The 21,202-nt window shown below is 44.1% G+C and overlaps 1 protein-coding gene across 1 annotated transcript in view; it reads right to left on the reverse strand.

Moving 5' to 3' along the window:
* The window catches only part of LOC122943680 (ubiquitin-conjugating enzyme E2 U-like), a 47,625-nt gene extending 26,786 nt beyond the window's left edge, over positions 1–20,839 (reverse strand). Inside the window, exons 1-4 of the mRNA XM_044301601.1 lie at positions 20,702–20,839; positions 17,406–17,494; positions 15,851–15,932; positions 14,913–15,005 (exon numbers count right to left, since the gene is read on the reverse strand). Of these exons, the coding sequence (XP_044157536.1) occupies positions 14,913–15,005; positions 15,851–15,932; positions 17,406–17,471 (241 nt within the window). The 5' untranslated portion in view covers positions 17,472–17,494; positions 20,702–20,839. The remainder of the gene's footprint in view (positions 1–14,912; positions 15,006–15,850; positions 15,933–17,405; positions 17,495–20,701) is intronic.
* Positions 20,840–21,202: the final 363 nt, after the last annotated feature.

Raw genomic sequence — 21,202 nt, forward strand, 5'->3', positions numbered from 1 at the left:
GCAAGAGGTGCACAGAGGAGAACCTCTGCATGGACGGATCGTCTGATTAGAAGAATGGCCCATAGTGATCCACTCTGTACTGACAGTGAAATTTGATGCAAAATCCCAAGCCTAGGGCGGAAGACAGTGTTAACACACACCATCAGAAGGTGTCTGCATGACATTAGGCTATGAGCCAGATGTCCAGCTACAGGTGCTCCACTGACCTCACGCCACAGCTTTTAAAGGCTATCATGCTGCACAGCAAGCCGGCAATGTAGTCTGGAATGGAGGTCTGTCCTCTTCAACGATGAGTCACACTTTTGTCCCGGATGCAATGATATTCGGACATTGGTCTGGAGACCACGTGGGCAACACCATGAAGAGGCCTTCACAAGGGAACATCACATAGGTTCTACTCCCGGGATTTGGAATGATGTGGCATAATGTACAGTAGCCGGACCTAGTCTTCATTTTAGGTACACTAACAGCTCAGCGTTACATTGATTTGGTCGTGCATCCAGTGGTGCAGCCATTTCTCCAGATTACCAGGAGCTTTTGTTCAACAGGACAATGCCAGACTACATGTTGATCGTGCTACTGTGAGCAGCCTGTGTGGCCTAAACGTGCTACCATGGCCTGCAGTATCTCTTAACTAGTCTCCCATCGAGGACATCTGGGATGTCATTGGTCAGCAATTGCAAAGGGAGCTGCCAGCAGCAGATCTTGATGATTTGTGTGCTCAAGTGCACTCAGCGTGGCAGAACATTCCTCAGACAACTTTTGATAACCTCATTAATGAGAGTCAAGGAGTATTAGTGCATGTTTGTCTTCACGTTCTGCTCATACTCCATACTGTATAAAGTCGAAATGTTTTGAATATTTTGTTCTAATTTTGTATCATTTGCTTATCATTAACATTTCTATTCATCCTGTGATGTCCATCATTCCAAGACTTTTCCTTCTTGGTGTTGTAATTGTATTGTTAAGAAGTGTACATACTAAAACCTTCCATGAACAAATGGGGCAGCCCCAAGGCTCAGGACTGATAGGCCTATTGATGGAGTAGAGTCCTCCCCCGATGTACATGGTTCCTACAGGACTATAGGGCTGTGTCTTAATGGCCTCGTTGCCAATGTCAGTCAAGCCCGTCTTGCCCTTGGTTTGCACAGATTACTTACAGATTCTGCTGCCTGGCACAATCTCGGCTGGCCTCACATGTTTTTCATAAGACATATAAAGAAAAGTTTCATAAATCTCTATACTTAGTTCATTCAGAAAACCTCCAAGATTTCAGCCCTCAGACCTCTAATACAGCATTATGTGCGTTTCGGCTTTTGTTTTACCTCTCTGAAGTCCACATGATCACTCATCAATCCCCAGACCATATGGCACCAAAGGATAAAGAAAAACAGTCACAAAGCTAGCCGGGGTCCATAGGGCATTTGGCTCAAAAATAGTCAGACAGATGCCTAGCCATATATATAATGCCCATTTATCATTTCACTCAGCTTCAGGTTCCTTATTTGTTCTTTCCACTGTATGCCACAATCAGTACAATCTTTGATGGCCACAATCCTGAACCCTTCAATCCTGATGAACTGGAGTAAGTTTTTCCTTTACTACTAAACATACAAAGCCCCAAGGAAGCCTTTTGAGATGCATTCTCTTCCACGTCTCTTGCTTCTTGGTCTTAGGACAGGATCCTCAAAAAACCTAGCGTGGCCACTGAGGTAAATACTTCACATACTTGTGTGAACACAAAACCCATTCACGACCACCAGTGTCATGAAAATTACCGACCCATCGCTTTATTGAACACAGATATCAGCATCCTGACTGAGCTCCTGAGTATCGTATTACAGAAAACCCTTCTTGTCCTTGGTGAGCCAGACCCAGCCGGACCTTGGCGCAATTCTATACCATTCAGTAAACATCCTTACAGAAAATATGAAGTTTCCGGTTACTTGGCTTTGTACTTTATGGTTTTAGATGTTAAGAACAACTTCACAGTCCAGTCATTAGACTATTTTATATATTTTTTATCCTCATGTCTTATGTCTATCATAAATTTGGAGAGAAGTAAAAATTCGAGAAGTAGAAATAATGGAATTGTTTTCTGATTTGACTTTGCCGATTCACAAACTAGTTCATAGGCCAAAATGTTTGGAGATCATATATCCTGATCATAGCTTTTGTTTTCACAAATGGGTAAATTTCTACATGCTTGGATGGGTCACTTGTCCTGAAATGTGTGGTACAATCTGAGACATACAATTTTACCCCTAGAATATCACCCTAGTAGCAGTGAATTTGCCATGGTCCCTCTTCATTTCTATTGGAGTCAATTTTCCTATGGGTGGATCTCAAGTTGTTCAGTCATCTTGTAGCCATAATCTTAAGATCTTCTACATCAGTGTTCTCTAACCTGGACGACTGAATGGTTTTCTGAGGATGGAAATCAAGTTTTTATTGTCCTGTCTTAACCTCTTAAGGACATAGGGCGTACAGGTACGCCCTTGTGCCCTGGTACTTAAGGACACAGGGCGTACATGTACGCCCTGTGCATTTTCGATCACCGCCGCACGGCGGGCGGTGATCGGAACCCCGTGCCTGCTCAAATCATTGAGCAGGCACTTGGAGCAAATGCGCCGGGGGGTCCGGTGACCCCCCCATGTATGCGATCGCAGAAAACCGCAGGTCAATTCAGACCTGCGGTTTTCTGCGTTTCCGGGTTATTCGGGTCTTTGAAGTCCCGATAACCCGGAACAGGATGGTGATGGTGGTGTGATTTCACCCCACCAATCACCATCCAGCGATCCTGAGTGGTGATGGTGACATCACCACTCAGGATCGCTTTCTGATTGGTCTGTGGGCGGTCCGGCGGCAGATTCAAAAGAGGCAGGCGCTCCTCTCCTCCTCCTTTTGTGTTCCGGAGCCGGAGGAGAGAGGAGCTGCCTGCACGTGTCTGCCACCGCTGCCTGCACCCCGATCTGTGCCCCCCAGGACCCGATCTGTGCCCCCCAGGACCCGATCTGTGCCCCCCAGGACCCGATCTGTGCCCCCCAGGACCCCATCAGGTACATAGGGACAGCTAGGGAAAGTTTGGTTTAGGCAGGGAAAAAAAAGGGAAAGTTAGTTTTTGAACTTTGATTGCATCACCCTAAGTTAGGGTGTCTGGGGTCCACAGCACAGCTGTGTGACCCTAGACCCCCCAGGGGTGCTGCCACTTGCCCCCCCCCCCCACCTTTTTTGGGGTGCATTTTTTTTTTTTCGTGTACGCTGACTGTGGCCGGCACTTAGTGTCCGGCCACTGTTAGCGCATCGCACACCCCACCGCTGATCAACTTCGGACGGTTGATCAGCGGTTTTGAATTTTTTTCCCCACATTTTTTGCCCTTTTTTTTAGTTAGTTTATTTTATTTTTTTTCTGTTAGTTTTAGGGTGAGTTCGTGAACACCCGTGCCCCCACACACACGCACACAAAATAAAGAGTTACACACACGCACATATACACGCAGACACACACTCCCCTATGGCCCGCCGGACGTTCTCGGCCGAGGAGGCATACGCCCAGATTGCCTCTGACTCCGAGAGTCCCAGTGAGGATGAGGATGACCCCACATTCCTGTTGTCATCCGCATCCTCCTCATCATCTAGCGATGATGATGAGCCCCCAAGGCGGCGGAGACGCCGCCAGGCGGAGCAAGGGGACCGCCATGTTAGGGACCCTGTGGCCCACACTAGTACGAGCAGCTCTGGGGCTCGTACTGGTTTCCCGGCCCACCAGTTAAATCCACCGGAGCCCCCTGCCGGTGAACTTGTCTGGTGTAGCCCAGAGCGATACGAGCCTGTGATTCCTGATTTTGTAGGCCAATCAGGAATCCAGATTTCCACAGTGGGCTACACTGAATATGACTTTTTTTGTCATTTTTTCAGTGACCTACTGGTAAATCTGATGGTGGAGCAGACGAATCTGTACGCCCAACAGTTCGTCGCTCAACACCCGGGCTCCTTTTTGGCCAGGCCCGGTGGCTGGACGCCGGTCAGTGCAGCCGAAATGAGGACATTTTGGGGCCTCGTGCTGCATATGGGCCTGGTCAAAAAACCCAGTGTCAGGCTGTACTGGAGTGGGGACGTCCTATACCAGGCCCCACTTTACAGTACAGCCATGACACGCTCCCGGTTTGAGGCCATCAGGAAATGTCTGCATTATTCCGATAATGCAGCATGTCCCCCCCGAGGTGATCCTGCCCATGACCGTCTGTACAAGATACGGCCGGTCATCGATCACTTTGGGGCCAAATTCATGGAGGCCTATGTACCTGGAAGAGAGGTCGCGGTTGATGAGTCTCTCATTGCGTTCAAGGGGAGACTCATTTTCCGCCAGTATGTGCCCTCCAAGCGGGCGAGGTATGGCGTGAAGCTATACAAAATTTGTGAGAGTACCTCAGGGTACACTTACAAATTTCGTGTGTACGAGGGGCGAGATTCCCGGATTCAACCCCCAGAATGTCCCCCCACTCTGGGTGTTACCGGGAAACTTGTGTGGGACCTTATGTACCCACTGCTGGATAAGGGTTACCACCTTTACGTGGATAACTTTTATACCAGTATCCCCTTGTTCCAGTCCCTTGCCGCCAGATCCACGTCCGCTTGTGGGACCGTGCGGAAAAATCAACGCGGCCTCCCTGCCCACCCCCTCCAGGTACCTATCCCCAGGGGTGAGACCCGTGCCCTTACCACTGGAAACCTGTTGCTGGTCAGGTATAAGGACAAGAGGGATGTCCTTATGCTGTCCACAATTCATGGTAACGGCATCACCCCTGTCCCTGTGCGAGGTACCGCGGCAACGGTCCTCAAGCCCGATTGTATCGTCGCTTACAATCGGTATATGGGAGGAGTTGATCTCTCTGATCAAGTCCTCAAGCCATATAACGCCATGCGCAAAACCCGGGCATGGTACAAAAAAGTTGCGGTCTACTTGGTGCAGGTTGCCATGTACAACTCTTTTGTACTATCCCGAAGCGCTGGCAGCACAGGGACATTCCTCCAGTTCTATGAGGCAGTCCTCAAGGCCCTGATCTTTTCGGACCGGGAAAGAGCAGGCCGGAGTACCTCGGGAACTGTAGGTGCCCGGATCGTCCCTGGCCAACACTTTCCAGGTGTGGTCCCCCATACTGGAAAGAAGGGACGAACCCAAAAAAAGTGCAGAGTGTGTCGCAGGAGGGGGATACGGAAGGACACAACTACTCAGTGCGACACTTGCCCCGATCATCCGGGCCTCTGCATTGACGGTTGCTTCAGGGAGTATCACACTTCCATGGAGTACTAAATTTATATCCCAATTTAGCACTGACATCGGATAAAAAAAACTGGTTCTCAGACTTGAGACACCCAAAAAAAACTAAAATAATTTATTAAAAGTAGACATATTAGGTATCGCCGCGTTGGTAATAATCTCCTCTATAAAACTACCCCATGACCTAACCCCCCAGATTAACACGGTCAAGGAAAAAAAAAAAAAAAAGGTGCAAAAAAAGGTTTTTTTTTGTCACCTTACATAAAAAGTTTAATAGCAAGCGATCAAAAAGTCATATAGCCCCCCAAAAAGTGCCAATAAAGCCGTCCACTCATCCCACAAAAAATGAGCCCCCACATGAGATAATTGGATAATTTTTTTTTTTACAAAAATGACCCTTAGACTTTAGAGATACCCCCAAAAAAATTTGAATCAAAAAAGATAATATAGTCTAAAATAGGGCTGCAACGATTAATCGATGTAATCGATTATATTCGATAACTGGATTCGTTGTCGACGAATCCAGTTATCGAATAATCGCCGATTCGTTGCTATTCGGGCGGTCGCTGCATCTTTATTTTACCTTTTTACAATGACGCTCCCGCTCCTGTAACAGCCAGGCAGAGCGGACGGCGGCGTAACGTCACTCACTCACGTGACACGCCTGCTCCGCCTCCTTCATTCATGAAGTGGGCGGAGCAGGCGCGTCACGTGATTGAGTGACGTAACGCCGCCGTCCGCTCTGCCTGGCTGTTACAGGAGCGGGAGCGTCATTGTAAAAAGGTAAAATAAAGATGCAAGCGCCGGGGCTGTTAGGGGGAAGGGGGGTCTGTGTATAGCACTGCTATGGGGAGGGGGGAGGATCTGTCTATAGCACTGCTATGGGGAGGAGGCGGGGTCTGTGTATGGCACTGCTATGGGAAGGGGGGTCTGTGCACTGTTATGAGGAAAGGGATCTGTGCACTGTTATGCCCATAACAGTGCACATATCCCCCTCTCCATAACTACGCCGTCCACAGATCCCCCATAAACGCCGTCCACAGATCCCCCATAAACGCCGTCCACAGATCCCCCATAAACGCCGTCCACAGATCCCCCATAAACGCCGTCCACAGATCCCCCATAAACGCCGTCCACAGATCCCCCATAAACGCCGTCCACAGATCCCCCATAAACGCCGTCCACAGATCCCCCATAAACGCCGTCCACAGATCCCCCATAAACGCCGTCCACAGATCCCCCATAAGTGTCGTCCACAGATCCCCCATAAGTGTCGTCCACAGATCCCCCATAAGTGTCGTCCACAGATCCCCCATAAGTGTCGTCCACAATTTGTTTTAATATGGCCTTTGAACATAATTTTTCAAGTAAGATCATATAAACCTCTGTTTTGTAATTTTGTCGTTTTTCCCGATTAATCGATTAATCGTAGAAATTAATCGGCAACTAATCGATTATTCAAATAATCGTTAGCTGCAGCCCTAGTCTAAAACCAAAATAATTGTAAAAAAAGTTGACTTATCAGGTATTGCCGCGTCCGTAAGAATCTCCTCTATAAAAATACCCCATGACCCAACCCCCCAGATTAACACGGTCAAAAAAAATAAAAAATAGGTGCAAAAAAATAATTTTTTTGTCACCTTACATAACAAAAAGTTTAATAGCAAGCGATAAAAAAGTCATATAGCCCCCAAAATAGTGCCAATAAAACCGTCCGCTCATCCCGCAAAAAATGAGTCCCCACATGAGATAATTGGATAAAAAAAAAAAAAAAATGACCCTTAGACTTTAGAGATACCCAAAAAAAGATTTGTATCAAAAAAGATAATATAGTCAAAAACCTAAATAATTGTAAAAAAAAAGTAGACTTATTAGGTATTGCCGCGTCCGTAAAAATCTCCTCTATAAAAATATCCCATTACCTAACCCCCCAGATTAACACAGTAAAAAAAAAAAAAAAAAACAGTGCCAAAACCGCTATTTTTGGCACTTTTCCATTTCAATCAGTTTTTTCCGGTAATAAAACAAGGGTTAACAACCAAACAAAACTTAATATTTATTACCCTGATACTGCAGTTCACAGAAACACCACATTTGTGGTCGTAAACTGCTGTATCAGTAAAAGGGAGGCCGCAAAAGGAAAGGACCGACATGGTTTCTGGAAGGCCGATTTTGATGGCCTTTTTTATTGACACCATGTCCCTTTTGAAGCCCCCCTGATGTACCCTAGAGTAAAAACTCCCCAAAACTGACCCCATCTAAGAAACTACACCCCTCAAGGTATTCAAAACTGATTATACAAACTTCATTAACCCTTTAGGTGTTCCTCAACAGTTAATGGCAAATGGAGATGAAATTTCAGAATTTCAATTTTTGGTAACCTTGCGTCACAAAAATGTAATATAGAGCAACCAAAAATCATATTTACCCTAAAAATAGTCCCCAAAAAAATGCCACCTTATCCCGTAGTTTCCAAAATGGGGTCACTTTTAGGGAGTTTCTACTCTAGGGGTGCATCAGGGGGCTTCAAATGGGACATGGTGTAAATAAACCAGTCCATAAAAATCAGCCCTCCAAAAACCAAACGGCGCACCTTTCCCTCTACGCCCCGCTGTGTGGCCGTACAGTAGTTTACGGCCACATATTGGGTGTTTCTGTAAACGGCAGAGTCAGGGCAATAAAGATACAGTCTTGTTTGGCTGTTAACCCTTGATTTGTTAGTGGAAAAAATGGGTTAAAATGGAAAATTAGACAAAAAAATGAAATTTGCTAATTTCATCCCCATTTGCCAATAACTCTTGCGCAACACCTAAAGGGTTAACGACGTATGTAAAATCAGTTTTGAATACCTTGAGGGGTGTAGTTTCTTAGATGGGGTCACTTTTAGGGAGTTTCTACTCTAGGGGTGCATCAGGGGTCTTCAAATGGGACATGGTGTAAATAAACCAGTCCATAAAAATCAGCCCGCCAAAAACCAAACGGCGCACCTTTCCCTCTACGCCCCGCTGTGTGGCCGTACAGTAGTTTACGGCCACATATTGGGTGTTTCTGTAAACGGCAGAGTCAGGGCAATAAAGATACAGTCTTGTTTGGCTGTTAACCCTTGATTTGTTAGTGGAAAAAATGGGTTAAAATGGAAAATTAGACAAAAAAATGAAATTTGCAAATTTCATCCCAATTTGCCAATAACTCTTGCGCAACACCTAAAGGGTTAACGACGAATGTAAAATCAGTTTTGAATACCTTGAGGGGTGTAGTTTCTTAGATGGGGTCACTTTTAGGGAGTTTCTACTCTAGGGGTGCATCAGGGGTCTTCAAATGGGACATGGTGTAAATAAACCAGTCCATAAAAATCAGCCCGCCAAAAACCAAACGGCGCACCTTTCCCTCTACGCCCCGCTGTGTGGCCGTACAGTAGTTTACGGCCACATATTGGGTGTTTCTGTAAACGGCAGAGTCAGGGCAATAAAGATACAGTCTTGTTTGGCTGTTAACCCTTGATTTGTTAGTGGAAAAAATGGGTTAAAATGGAAAATTAGACAAAAAAATGAAATTTGCTAATTTCATCCCCATTTGCCAATAACTCTTGCGCAACACCTAAAGGGTTAACGACGTATGTAAAATCAGTTTTGAATACCTTGAGGGGTGTAGTTTCTTAGATGGGGTCACTTTTAGGGAGTTTCTACTCTAGGGGTGCATCAGGGGTCTTCAAATGGGACATGGTGTAAATAAACCAGTCCATAAAAATCAGCCCGCCAAAAACCAAACGGCGCACCTTTCCCTCTACGCCCCGCTGTGTGGCCGTACAGTAGTTTACGGCCACATATTGGGTGTTTCTGTAAACGGCAGAGTCAGGGCAATAAAGATACAGTCTTGTTTGGCTGTTAACCCTTGATTTGTTAGTGGAAAAAATGGGTTAAAATGGAAAATTAGACAAAAAAATGAAATTTGCAAATTTCATCCCAATTTGCCAATAACTCTTGCGCAACACCTAAAGGGTTAACGACGAATGTAAAATCAGTTTTGAATACCTTGAGGGGTGTAGTTTCTTAGATGGGGTCACTTTTAGGGAGTTTCTACTCTAGGGGTGCATCAGGGGTCTTCAAATGGGACATGGTGTAAATAAACCAGTCCATAAAAATCAGCCCGCCAAAAACCAAACGGCGCACCTTTCCCTCTACGCCCCGCTGTGTGGCCGTACAGTAGTTTACGGCCACATATTGGGTGTTTCTGTAAACGGCAGAGTCAGGGCAATAAAGATACAGTCTTGTTTGGCTGTTAACCCTTGATTTGTTAGTGGAAAAAATGGGTTAAAATGGAAAATTAGACAAAAAAATGAAATTTGCAAATTTCATCCCCATTTGCCAATAACTCTTGCGCAACACCTAAAGGGTTAACGACGAATGTAAAATCAGTTTTGAATACCTTGAGGGGTGTAGTTTCTTAGATGGGGTCACTTTTAGGGAGTTTCTACTCTAGGGGTGCATCAGGGGTCTTCAAATGGGACATGGTGTAAATAAACCAGTCCATAAAAATCAGCCCTCCAAAAACCAAACGGCGCACCTTTCCCTCTACGCCCCGCTGTGTGGCCGTACAGTAGTTTACGGCCACATATTGGGTGTTTCTATAAACGGCAGAGTCAGGGCAATAAAGATACAGTCTTGTTTGGCTGTTAACCCTTGATTTGTTAGTGGAAAAAATGGGTTAAAATGGAAAATTAGACAAAAAAAAGAAATTCTCAAATTTCATCCCCATTTGCCAATAACTCTTGTGCAACACCTAAAGGGTTAACGACGTATGTAAAATCAGTTTTGAATACCTTGAGGGGTGTAGTTTCTTAGATGGGGTCATTTTTGGGTGGTTTCTATTATGTAAGCCTTGCAAAGTGACTTCAGACCTGAACTGGTCCCTAAAAATGTCGTTTTTGTAAATTGCTGAAAAATTTCAAGATTTGCTTCTAAACTTCTAAGCCTTATAACATCCCCAAAAAATAAAATATCATTCCCAAAACAATTCAAACATAAAGTAGACATATGGGGAATGTAAAGTCATCACAATTTTTGGGGGTATTACTATGTATTACAGAAGTAGAGAAACTGAAACTTTGAAATTTGCTAATTTTTCCAAAAATTTGTTAAATTAGGTATTTTTTGGTGCAAAAAAAAATATTTTTTTGACTTAATTTCACCAGTGTCATGAAGTACAATATGTGACGAAAAAACAATCTCAGAACGGCCTGGATAAGTCAAAGCGTTTTAAAATTATCAGCACTTAAAGTGACACTGGTCAGATTTGCAAAAAATGGCCTGGTCCTAAGGTGTAAAAAGGCTGTGTCCTTAAGGGGTTAAGGGGTATATCCCATAGATGCAAGTCTAACCTCTTGAACCTGCACCTATCTTTACAATAAGCCTCCCGGTTCCCCTCCCATCATAGTGTGCTATGTTTCTGTAGCTTGTGAGGTACAGAAACAGCATAGTTTGCTCTGCTATGCTGTTTCTGCAATTGAAATTAACTTTTACGGGAGCTACGTTAGCAGTGAAGCACAGCCACTCTGTCTTCTCAAGTATTCTCCAAATTGTGCAACTCAATATTCTCCTACAAATGGAGATGGAGCTTAAGTCTCCAACCTGTGCCACTGATAACTCCAGCCTTCAGATGTCTTCAACTCTTGGTCATAAGTTAAGATAGGTGTCCTCCAACGTATGTTACTCAATATATAGGAGGAAATCTGGTTTCCACTTATCTTCTGGCCTTCAGGTCTTCCAGATTAGTGTTTTCTAACCTGTGTTACTCAATATTTTCCTATGGATGAGGCTTAAAATTTCAGTTGTTTTTTGATAACCATAGTTTTAATACCTTCTAGGCCAGAGTTCTCCAACTACCTTGGTCTTAAGGTCTTCTAGACTATTGTTCTCCAAATTTAGCGATCTAATGCTTTCCTATGGATGGAAATAAAGTCTTCAAGCGTCTTCTGATCTTAGTTTTATTATCTTCTTGATCAGTGTATTCAAACCATGGCAACTCTATAGCACTATGATTTTTCTATAGTATTCAGTTTTCTCTAGACCAGTGTTCTCCATCCTTGGCAACCCAAAGTTTTTCTATCAATGTAATTCAAGTCTTCATTTATCTTCTAGACCAGTGGTCCTCAACTCCAGTCCTCAGGGCCCACCTACCAGTCATGTTTTCAGGATTTCTTTAGTATTGGGCAGCTGATATAATTAGTGTCCGTCCATCAGGATTTACCACAGGTATTCATTCTGTGGGATGCTCCTAAATCCTGACCGGCAAGTGGGCCCTGAGGACTGGAGTTGGAGAACCCTGTTCTAGACTATTGTTCTCCAATCTGTTCAACTAAATGTTTTCCTACGGATAAGACTCAAGTCTTCAAATGTCATCTAGCCATAGTCTTAGACTAAGGACAGCGTTCTCCAACATGTAAAACTCAGTGTCTTCCTACTCATGGACCTACTCAAGTCCTCAATCAGCTTTTATGCATAATCAAAATCTTTTACACCAGTTTTTCTCTAACTTGGACAACTCAATGTTTTCCTATGAGATTCGACTCTTCCAATGTCTTATAGACATAGTCCTAAAATCTTCTAGTCCAGTCTTCTCCAATCTGTGCAGCTCGGTGTGTTCCTCTGCATGGACCTCAGGTCCTCATTCAGCTTCTAGCCATAGTGAAGGTCTTTTACACCAGTGTTCTCTAACTTGGGTAACTTGATGTTTTCCTATTTGATTAATCTCTTCCAATGTCTTCTAGACACAGTCTTAAAATCTTCTTGACCGGTTTTCTCCAATTGGTGCTTTTTATTATTTTCCTACTGATAGAACTATAGTCTTCAATTGTCTACTAGCTCTGATCTTAAAGTCTATACCCCAATTTTTCTAGACCAGTAACTCAACCCAATATGTATCCAACTTTCTTTCCGGATTCCTTTGGGCTTTAAGATACCGGTAGAATATCTTTTAAAAATAGCGGCTACGGTAGGTTAAACATTTTGATAAGGTACAAATTACAGTAGAAGCTCAACTGCAAGGGGTTCTTAAAGGGGCATCCAGGTGTACAATATTTTTGCTTTCATTTTTAAAATGCTTTGAATTAAAACATATATATCTTCATCCAGTTGCAGTCTTGATCATGACCAATTGACATGGGTGCTTAACCCGTTACAAAAGAAAGCTCTGATATACTGTAATGGGCCTTGCAACTGTGTCAAAGCACCATAATCAACCTCTGGTTGTAATAGTCCAATAGTCGTACAATCAATAGACCAAGCAGATGCCAGATCATCAGGTCCTTAGGGTCACCAGGCAGCTGCTCAACAAGCTGTTACATATAACGGTGCATTCAATCCTGTTACACATACGGAATAAAAATAATTCTGTACACAAGAATCCAGGTTAAGTGCTGCCATTATATATCACATGGGGCTTCCTTCCATGTCCTTCAATCAATGTAGTTGAAGTATGGAAGGTCACGCTGACATCTGGTCACAATTAGGCAAAATCTACTGTAAATGACTTTCATATATGACTCTTGTGCATTCAACTCTGATGTAATTTGCTTTAAGAAGAACTTGACAACCCCATGTGAAGTCACATCACTTACTGTAGATTATACATGACAAGAATGGTGTGCAATATTATATTATTCCATACCAAGACGCCCAGGTTATACCAGCATGCTCCATTTTACTATATACAAGAAGATGTATAACTTCTACCAGCTGTACACATATAATTATATACAGGAGATACCCAGGTTATACCAGCATGCTCCATATCACTATATACAAAAAGATATATAACTTATACCAGCTGTACATATATAATTATACACAGTAGATGCCCAGGTTATACCAGCATGCTCCATATCACTATATACAGGAAGATGTATAACTTATACCAGCTGTACATATATAATTATATACAGGAGATACCCAGGTTATACCAGCATGCTCCATATCACTATATACAAAAAGATATATAACTTATACCAGCTGTACACATATAATTATACACAGTAGATGCCCAGGTTATACCAGCATGGTCCACATCGCTATATACAAGAAGATGTATAACTTATACCAGCTGTACATATATAATTATATACAGGAGATACCCAGGTTATACCAGCGTGGTCCGTATCACTATATACAAGAAGATGTATAACTTATACCAGCTGTACATGTATAATTATATACAGGAGATGCCCAGGTTATACCAGCTTGCTCCATATCACTATATACAAGAAGATGTATAACTTATACCAGCTGTACATATATAATTATATACAGGAGATACCCAGGTTATACCAGCATGCTCCATATCACTATATACAAGAAGATGTATAACTTATACCAGCTGTACATATATAATTATATACAGGAGATACCCAGGTTATACCAGCATGGTCCATATCACTATATACAAGAAGATGTATAACTTCTACCAGCTGTACATATATAATTATATACTGGAGATACCCAGGTTATACCAGCATGGTCCATATCACTATATACAAGAAGATGTATAACTTATACCAGCTGTACACATATAATTATATACAGGAGATACCCAGGTTATACCAGCATGGTCCATATCACTATATACAAGAAGATGTATAACTTATACCAGATGTTGTGGGGTTTCGCTCTGGTAGATAGGGTAAGCGGGCGCAGTACAGAGGCAAAATACAAGTTCTTAACTCAAAACGTCAGCGTTTATTCACACTTGAGGCGATTGCACAGAACAGCAGTAACTTTGCAGTTTGGTGTTAATTCACACACAATGGAAAGTTCATAGAACACAAGTCACTTTGCTGGCAGTTCTGCCTCCGGTAGTCCACAGCAGGCTTTAGGGGGCCTGTTTCCCCAGCGTGCGGCTCAAAGCCCTCCAGCACGGCAGAAAGCCTCAGATCCCAAAAAGAGACATCTCTGCTGAGCCCAGCTGCCTATTTAAGGACAGTCAGGTGCTGCCAAAACCCGGACCGGCACTTAAACTCCGGTCCGGTATTTGACCTCACCTAGCTGGAAACCAGCCGAGCCGCACATGCCGGGAGGAAAATGCCTGCCTTGCCAGACACAACCCCTTACTGTGTCACAATGTACATATATAATTATATACTGGAGATACCCAGGTTATACCAACATGGTCCGTATCACTATAAACAAGAAGATATATAACTTATACCAGCTGTACATATATAATTATATACAGAAGATGCCCAGGTTATAGCAGCATGCTCCATATCCCTATATACAAGAAGATGTATAACTTATACCAGCTGTACATGTATAATTATATACAGGAGATGCCCAGGTTATACCAGCATGCTCCATATCACTATATACAAGAATATGTATAACTTATACCAGCTGTACATATATTATTATATACAGAGGATACCCAGGTTATACCAGCTGTACATATAGAATTATATACAGGAGATGCCCAGGTTATACCAGCTGTACATATAGAATTATATACAGGAGATGCCCAGGTTATACCAGCTGTACATATATAATTATATACAGGAAATGCCCAGGTTATACCAGCATGCTCCATAGCACTAATCTGGATGGAAAACTCTATAATACGTTTTTTTTCTTAAACATTTCCTTACCGTTTGGATGGAATGGGATGGTATTAAATATGACACTTGGAGGATGGTGGTTATATTCCTCAGTGTACGTTAGGGTGAGTTGCAGAACTGCCCCTGGGTTACATAAAAAGAAAACATCATTTTTCATGGGTTTCATTCAAAAATATTCCAGCAATCCTGTGTTGTAGCATCCAGTATGAACAGAACAGCTGTAGGCTTTGCTTGTATTTTACATCTATGTATATTATGTATTTTTTATTGTATTGCAGCCGATCTAACGCCATATTGGTTATTTCTTTAGTCTTTTGGTCCCAGTATCTGATGACAGGTGGTCCAGTTGGCTGAGGAGCTTCTGCAAATGGAAATCTACACAACTGCCAGACTGTCAAATTCCTGCCCATCCCCAAAAATTAGGAATTATATCAATATACTCTTGATTACAAAAAGATTTATTTGTTTATAAATATATATATATATGAATCAAATTTGTCTTCTCCTCTAATGATTTCATAACACATGGCCAACTGTTGGTTTGCAAGTTTCAATGCTCTTTAAGGGTGTGTATACTATTGCAACATGTTTTTTTATTGCTCCTATGCATCAAAAATAAAAATGAATCCACTTTGTAGAAAAGTATTGAAATCCTCGACTATTTTGTGCAAACTTCTGTGTCTGTCATCTGTTCCTGCCTTGCCAAACATAACAGCAAAAGCGGGGGCAGAGACAGTGGTGCTCAGGTCGCCATGGAAACACATCCATCTGCATTGCAGCTGCAGACATGAAACAGTAGAATTATATATATTTTTTTTTTACGTGAGGACTGTTTACAAAGTGGCCATTGTTTGTGTTTATTTGAAATGTATCGGAGCAATAAAAACAATGTTGCAAAAGTCTACAGCCCCCATGAAGCAGAATTCAATATCAATGATATGATACAAATTAAAAATCGGAATACAAACCTTCCCATAACGAGTCTTTCAGCCCCTGCACTTGAACTATCCATTTGAGCAAGTTGTCAGATATTGGCGTCACGCTAATCCCCTAAAATACAAATGAAGCCTACGTGTTACATGTTAGTCACTGCCCGGCGTCTTCCTAACAATGAATAATTGATTCCTCTGCTGGGCGCTGAGTACAGATGACTTATCTAACTTATCTGTGGTTTCTTGTGCCAAAAACTGCAAACCCAACACGTAAGCTCACAGCGGTGTGAAAACAAGCCAGCCACGCCACGCCGATCGCAGGCATCTGGGTGAGTGCTCGGTGAATAACATGTGTTCTGCAGATGCTGCTCTACTACAAGCCTCATCATTCACAGGTAGTGGGCAGGCTGGGAGACAGCTGGAGAGATTTACTAAAAAGTAGCTTACATGGTGCGCCAAAGTTATTTCATCGCACCAGATTTCTGGTGTAGAAAAATCACCAGTTTTGGTGCATGTGCTCTTTTTCACCAAAATGTGCAATTTTTGTTTTGCAATTATATGCCACCCCTGCCACTTGGTAAATGGGCGTGCTTAGGTATGTCGGAGACGTCTTCTTATCCCACCTCATGGCTGCTAAAAAAATTGTTGCACATCGTTAATAAATTTGACGCTTTTTGTTCACCTTCCAGGCCGCACCCCTTGGTTGGTGTTAAAGTATCTATGGTAAAATTTATCCTAAATTTTTATGAATTTTTTGGTGCCAATAGTGCAACAGTTCCAGAGCACACCCTATGGCCTCATGCACATGAACGTTGTTTTGGTCCGCATCTGAGCGGCTTGGATGTGGACCCATTCACTTCAATGGGGAACGCAAAAGATGCGGACAGCCCACATCCGTTGCTCCCTTCTGTGGCCCCCCAAAAAAACAACAGAACACATCCTATTCTTGTCCGTTTTACGGACAAGAATAGGCATTTCTATTATGGGTGTCCCGTTCCGTTCTGCAAATTGCGGAACGTACACAGGCGGCATCCGTGTTTTGCAATTCTTCAATTTCAAAACATGGTGCGGTCTTGTGCATGTAGCCTTAAACTGAAAACAAGTAAAAATTTGCACTTTTTAATCTGAAGCAGTGCTACAGTATAAAGCAGGCACCCTCAAACTGCGGCCCTCCAGCTGTTGTAAAACTACAACTCCCACCATGCCCTGCTGTAGGCTGATACCTGTAGGCTGTTCGGGCGTGCTGGGAGTTGTAATTTTGCAACAGCTGGAGGGCCGCAGTTCGAGCATGCCTGGTGTAAAGCATGGGGAAAGGACAGAACAGCAGCTTGGACCTCTGGCGAGGCAGGAGATGGATTTCAGACTTCCTTAGACTCCAACAGAAGAAGCTACTAAGTTGGAGTCACTTCTGGTAGCTGTGTCCTAGTGAACTGTACTTCTGCTTTAGTCGAGGCTGCCAGCGTTTGTAGGGCGGGGGATGGGCAGAACTTCATTCATTTATGACATTAATCACAATGATCGTTCCAGGCGAACCACAGATATAAGAGGCTGCAGATGAAGAGCAGGACGTGAAGCATGGCAGCAGACTCACATATAGCCGGGCGTCCTGCAGCTCCTGATACTCCCTCTCTAGTAATAAATAGCTTCTTGAATGCATGTTCTCCGGCTCTGCGCTCCGATCTGCACGATATACAGATATAATTACACATCTCCAGTATCAGACAGTATGTTATATTACAGTGTAGTCAGTGCTCTCCAGCTATTGGGAAACTACAACTCCCAGCATGTCCTGACAGCCTTCAGTAAGAGCCCTCTCTATGAGAGTGTAGACAATACTTAGTCTACACGACGACATGTGTCGCGCGACACATAGGGCACAACTACACTGCAACATGTGTTGCGCAACATTGATGTCGCACGACGATTTTTATGACAGTCTATGGTGTCGCACTGCGACTGCGACGCGTCAGTCGCAGAAAACTCAATTTCGAATGAATTTTTTGCAACTGACACGTCGCAGCATGTCGCAGTGCGACACCATAGACTATCATTATAAAAATTGTTGCGCGACAAAATGTCGTTGTGTAGACCTAGCCTAACCATGACAATGACCATCCTCTAGAAGAAAGAAGGTTTCATAGACGGGATTCTTAATGTTATAGTTACAAGATGTCTGGAGATGGGGCGTTCATCCAGCGATTTAGGCTAGGGCTACACGGCAATGTCGCATGACAATTTTTATAATGGTAGTCTATGGTATCGCACTGCGACATGCTGCGACTGCGACACGCCAGTCGCAAAAAAAAACATTCAAGGTGGATTTTTTTTCTGCGACTGTCAGGTCACAGTCGCAGCATGTCGCAGTGCCACACCATAGACTACCATTGTAAAAATTGTCGCGCGACACATGCCGTCGTGTAGCCCTAGCCTTATTCTGATTGCCAGATTTGGAGCTGGGAAGGAGTTTTTCCGCTAACAGGGGCTTAATTGGCCACCAGCTTATCGCTAGGACAGGGATCAGCAACCTCCGGCACTCCAGCTATTGTGAAACTACAATTCCCAGCATGCTCCATTCATTTCTATGGGAGTTCTGAGAAGAGCAGAGCAATTATGCATGCTGGGAGTTGTAGTTTTTCAACACGTCCCTAGTAGTTACAGAAGCTCCCAAACTATGACATTTGAATCACGACCCCAGGTCAGACCCCTATATAAATACCAACCCCCTACACTAATACAGACCACCTAAATAAATGCAAACTCCAGACCCCAAAAATTAATACAGACTCCATACCGGACCCCCTAAATAAATATGGACTCCCTAAAGCAATAGAAATGACAAATCAGACCCCCTAATCAAATGCAGACCACAGACCCCCTAACAGTTATAGACCCCAGACCAGACCCCTGCTTAAATGAACACAGACACCCTAAATCAATTTAGACCCCAAACCAGACCCATAAATAAATACAGACCCCAGACTCCTAATACAGTGCCTAGACGAGACCCTATAAAGAACTGCAGAACCTAGACCAGATGCCCCTAAACAAATGGATACCCAGATGAAACCCCCTAAACCAATACAGATTACAAACCTGGGCCCCTGATTGAACGCAGAGAACAGACCCCCGAACAAATACAGGCCGCCTAAGCTAATAAAGAAGTCAGATCAGACCCCAGACCAGAACCCTTAAATTTATACAGTAACCCTAAACCAATTCAGACCCCAGACCGGACTCCTAAATAAATTCAGATCATAGACCCTTAATACGGGCAGCCAAACCTAATACCAGATCCCAGATCAGACCCCCTAACAGTCCCAGGCAAGATCACCTAAAGAAATACAGATGTAGATCCCAGAAACTAATATAGACCCCTGACCAGACCCCCTAATCGAATGCAGACCACAGACCCCCTAACAGTTATAAACCCCTGACCAGACCGCCTAATCGAATGCAGACCACAGACCCCATAACAGTTATAGACCCCTGACCAGACCCCCTAATCGAATGCAGACCACAGACCCCATAACAGTTATAGACCCCAGACCAGACCCCCTAATCGAATGCAGACCACAGACCCCCTAACAGTTATAGACCCCAGACCAGACCCCCTAATCGAATGCAGACCACAGACCCCCTAACAGTTATAAACCCCTGACCAGACCGCCTAATCGAATGCAGACCACAGACCCCATAACAGTTATAGACCCCTGACCAGACCCCCTAATCGAATGCAGACCACAGACCCCATAACAGTTATAGACCCCTGACCAGACCCCCTAATCGAATGCAGACCACAGACCCCCTAGCAGTTATAGACCCCAGACCAGACCCCCTAATCAAATGCAGACCACAGACCCCCTAACAGTTATAGACCCCAGACCAGACCCCCTAATCGAATGCAGACCACAGACCAGACCCCCTTACACCAACTCAGACCCCTTATATAAATTTTAGACCCAAGTCTTCCTAAACCAATAAAGACCCCTAGATCAGGGGAAGGCAACCTCCGGCACTGCAGCTGTTGTGAAACTACAACTCCCAGCATGCATAATTCCTCCGATCTTCTCAGAACTCTCATAGAAATGAAATGGAGCATGCTGGGAATTGTAGTTTCACAACAGCTGATTTGCTGACCCTTGGACAAAGTTAACCAGTTCAGACCCCAGAATACATACAGGTGGTCCCCCCTTTTTCTGGGACCCTCCTGGACCCTTGGCAGGGGATGGTCTCTCTACAGCCAGGGTGGGGGGGTCAGGTCTTAAATGTCCCATGCCAGGATTGCCAGACTGGAGACGCTCTGGCTCTGCAAAGATGATGGGACCCAATCCATGTCTGATGGTCACAATGCCAGGACCTCCTTAATGCCAAGGCCTTCAAGGAGTTGTTCAGAAATTATTATTATTATTTTTTTATATTGATGGTCTGTCCTCAGGATAGGTCATCAGTATCTGATCACTGGGGGTCCGAAACCCTGCACCCTCACCAATGAGCTGTTCTGAGGCAGCTCCAGCATCGGAAGAAGCTGCTGGAACCAAACAGCTCTGTCCATTGTGCAGTGCACGGGACTGCTGGTGACCATTCACCTCAATGGTAGCAGAGCTGCAGTAACCAGCTTCATCCACTACACAATGGAGGGCGCTGTGCGCCAGAGCTACAGTGATACACCTGATCGGCAGGAATGTGGGGTGTCAGCGCTCTTGAGCTGCAATACCAGACATAACCTATACACAACAGTGGCACTGTTGAGCTGCAATGTCATACACTGCCTATAGTCATCAGTGGTGCTCTTGAGCTGCAATACCAGACACAGCCTATAGACAAGGGATGCGCTGTGGCAGGCCCTTTAGGACTCTTGTAGACCCCCTTTAAACTAGCAGCACTTACAGAGGAGTCTCCGGACGCCCTCACCACATCCCGATCTCCCAGTTTCTGGATTTCTCTCTTATATTAATTGTCGTTCAGTCCTGCTTCCACTTTCCATGAATATCTCCCCAGATCGGGCGGTGGGAGCGCTGCTAGACGTTACCTTCCCAGTTCTGGCTTCGCAGGTGACTGGGAGCACTGGGAGCCCAGTTTGTTAGACTCCATTGTCTGCGTTTCTATAGCACCGAGGCCGACAGGGGACGGAATAAAGACTTAATCATTTCATTACCGCACAGGGACTGCACACAGTGTCGGAACAGTGCAGCGCCCCTCATGTTCAGCTCTGCTACATGTACGGAACGGTTTCCGATAATTGCTTTTATGACATGAAGTCAGATCCGGTAACTGGGAAACTAAATGGAGCCGGGAATATAGAGGAACCTTAAAGGGAGTCTGTCACCACATTTCATCATATTAGACCGATCAAAAGCGGGTGCATGCGCAATGCGATGCCCGCTCCTG

This window comes from Bufo gargarizans, chromosome 7 (assembly GCF_014858855.1).
Source record: "Bufo gargarizans isolate SCDJY-AF-19 chromosome 7, ASM1485885v1, whole genome shotgun sequence".
NCBI lineage: Eukaryota > Metazoa > Chordata > Amphibia > Anura > Bufonidae > Bufo > Bufo gargarizans.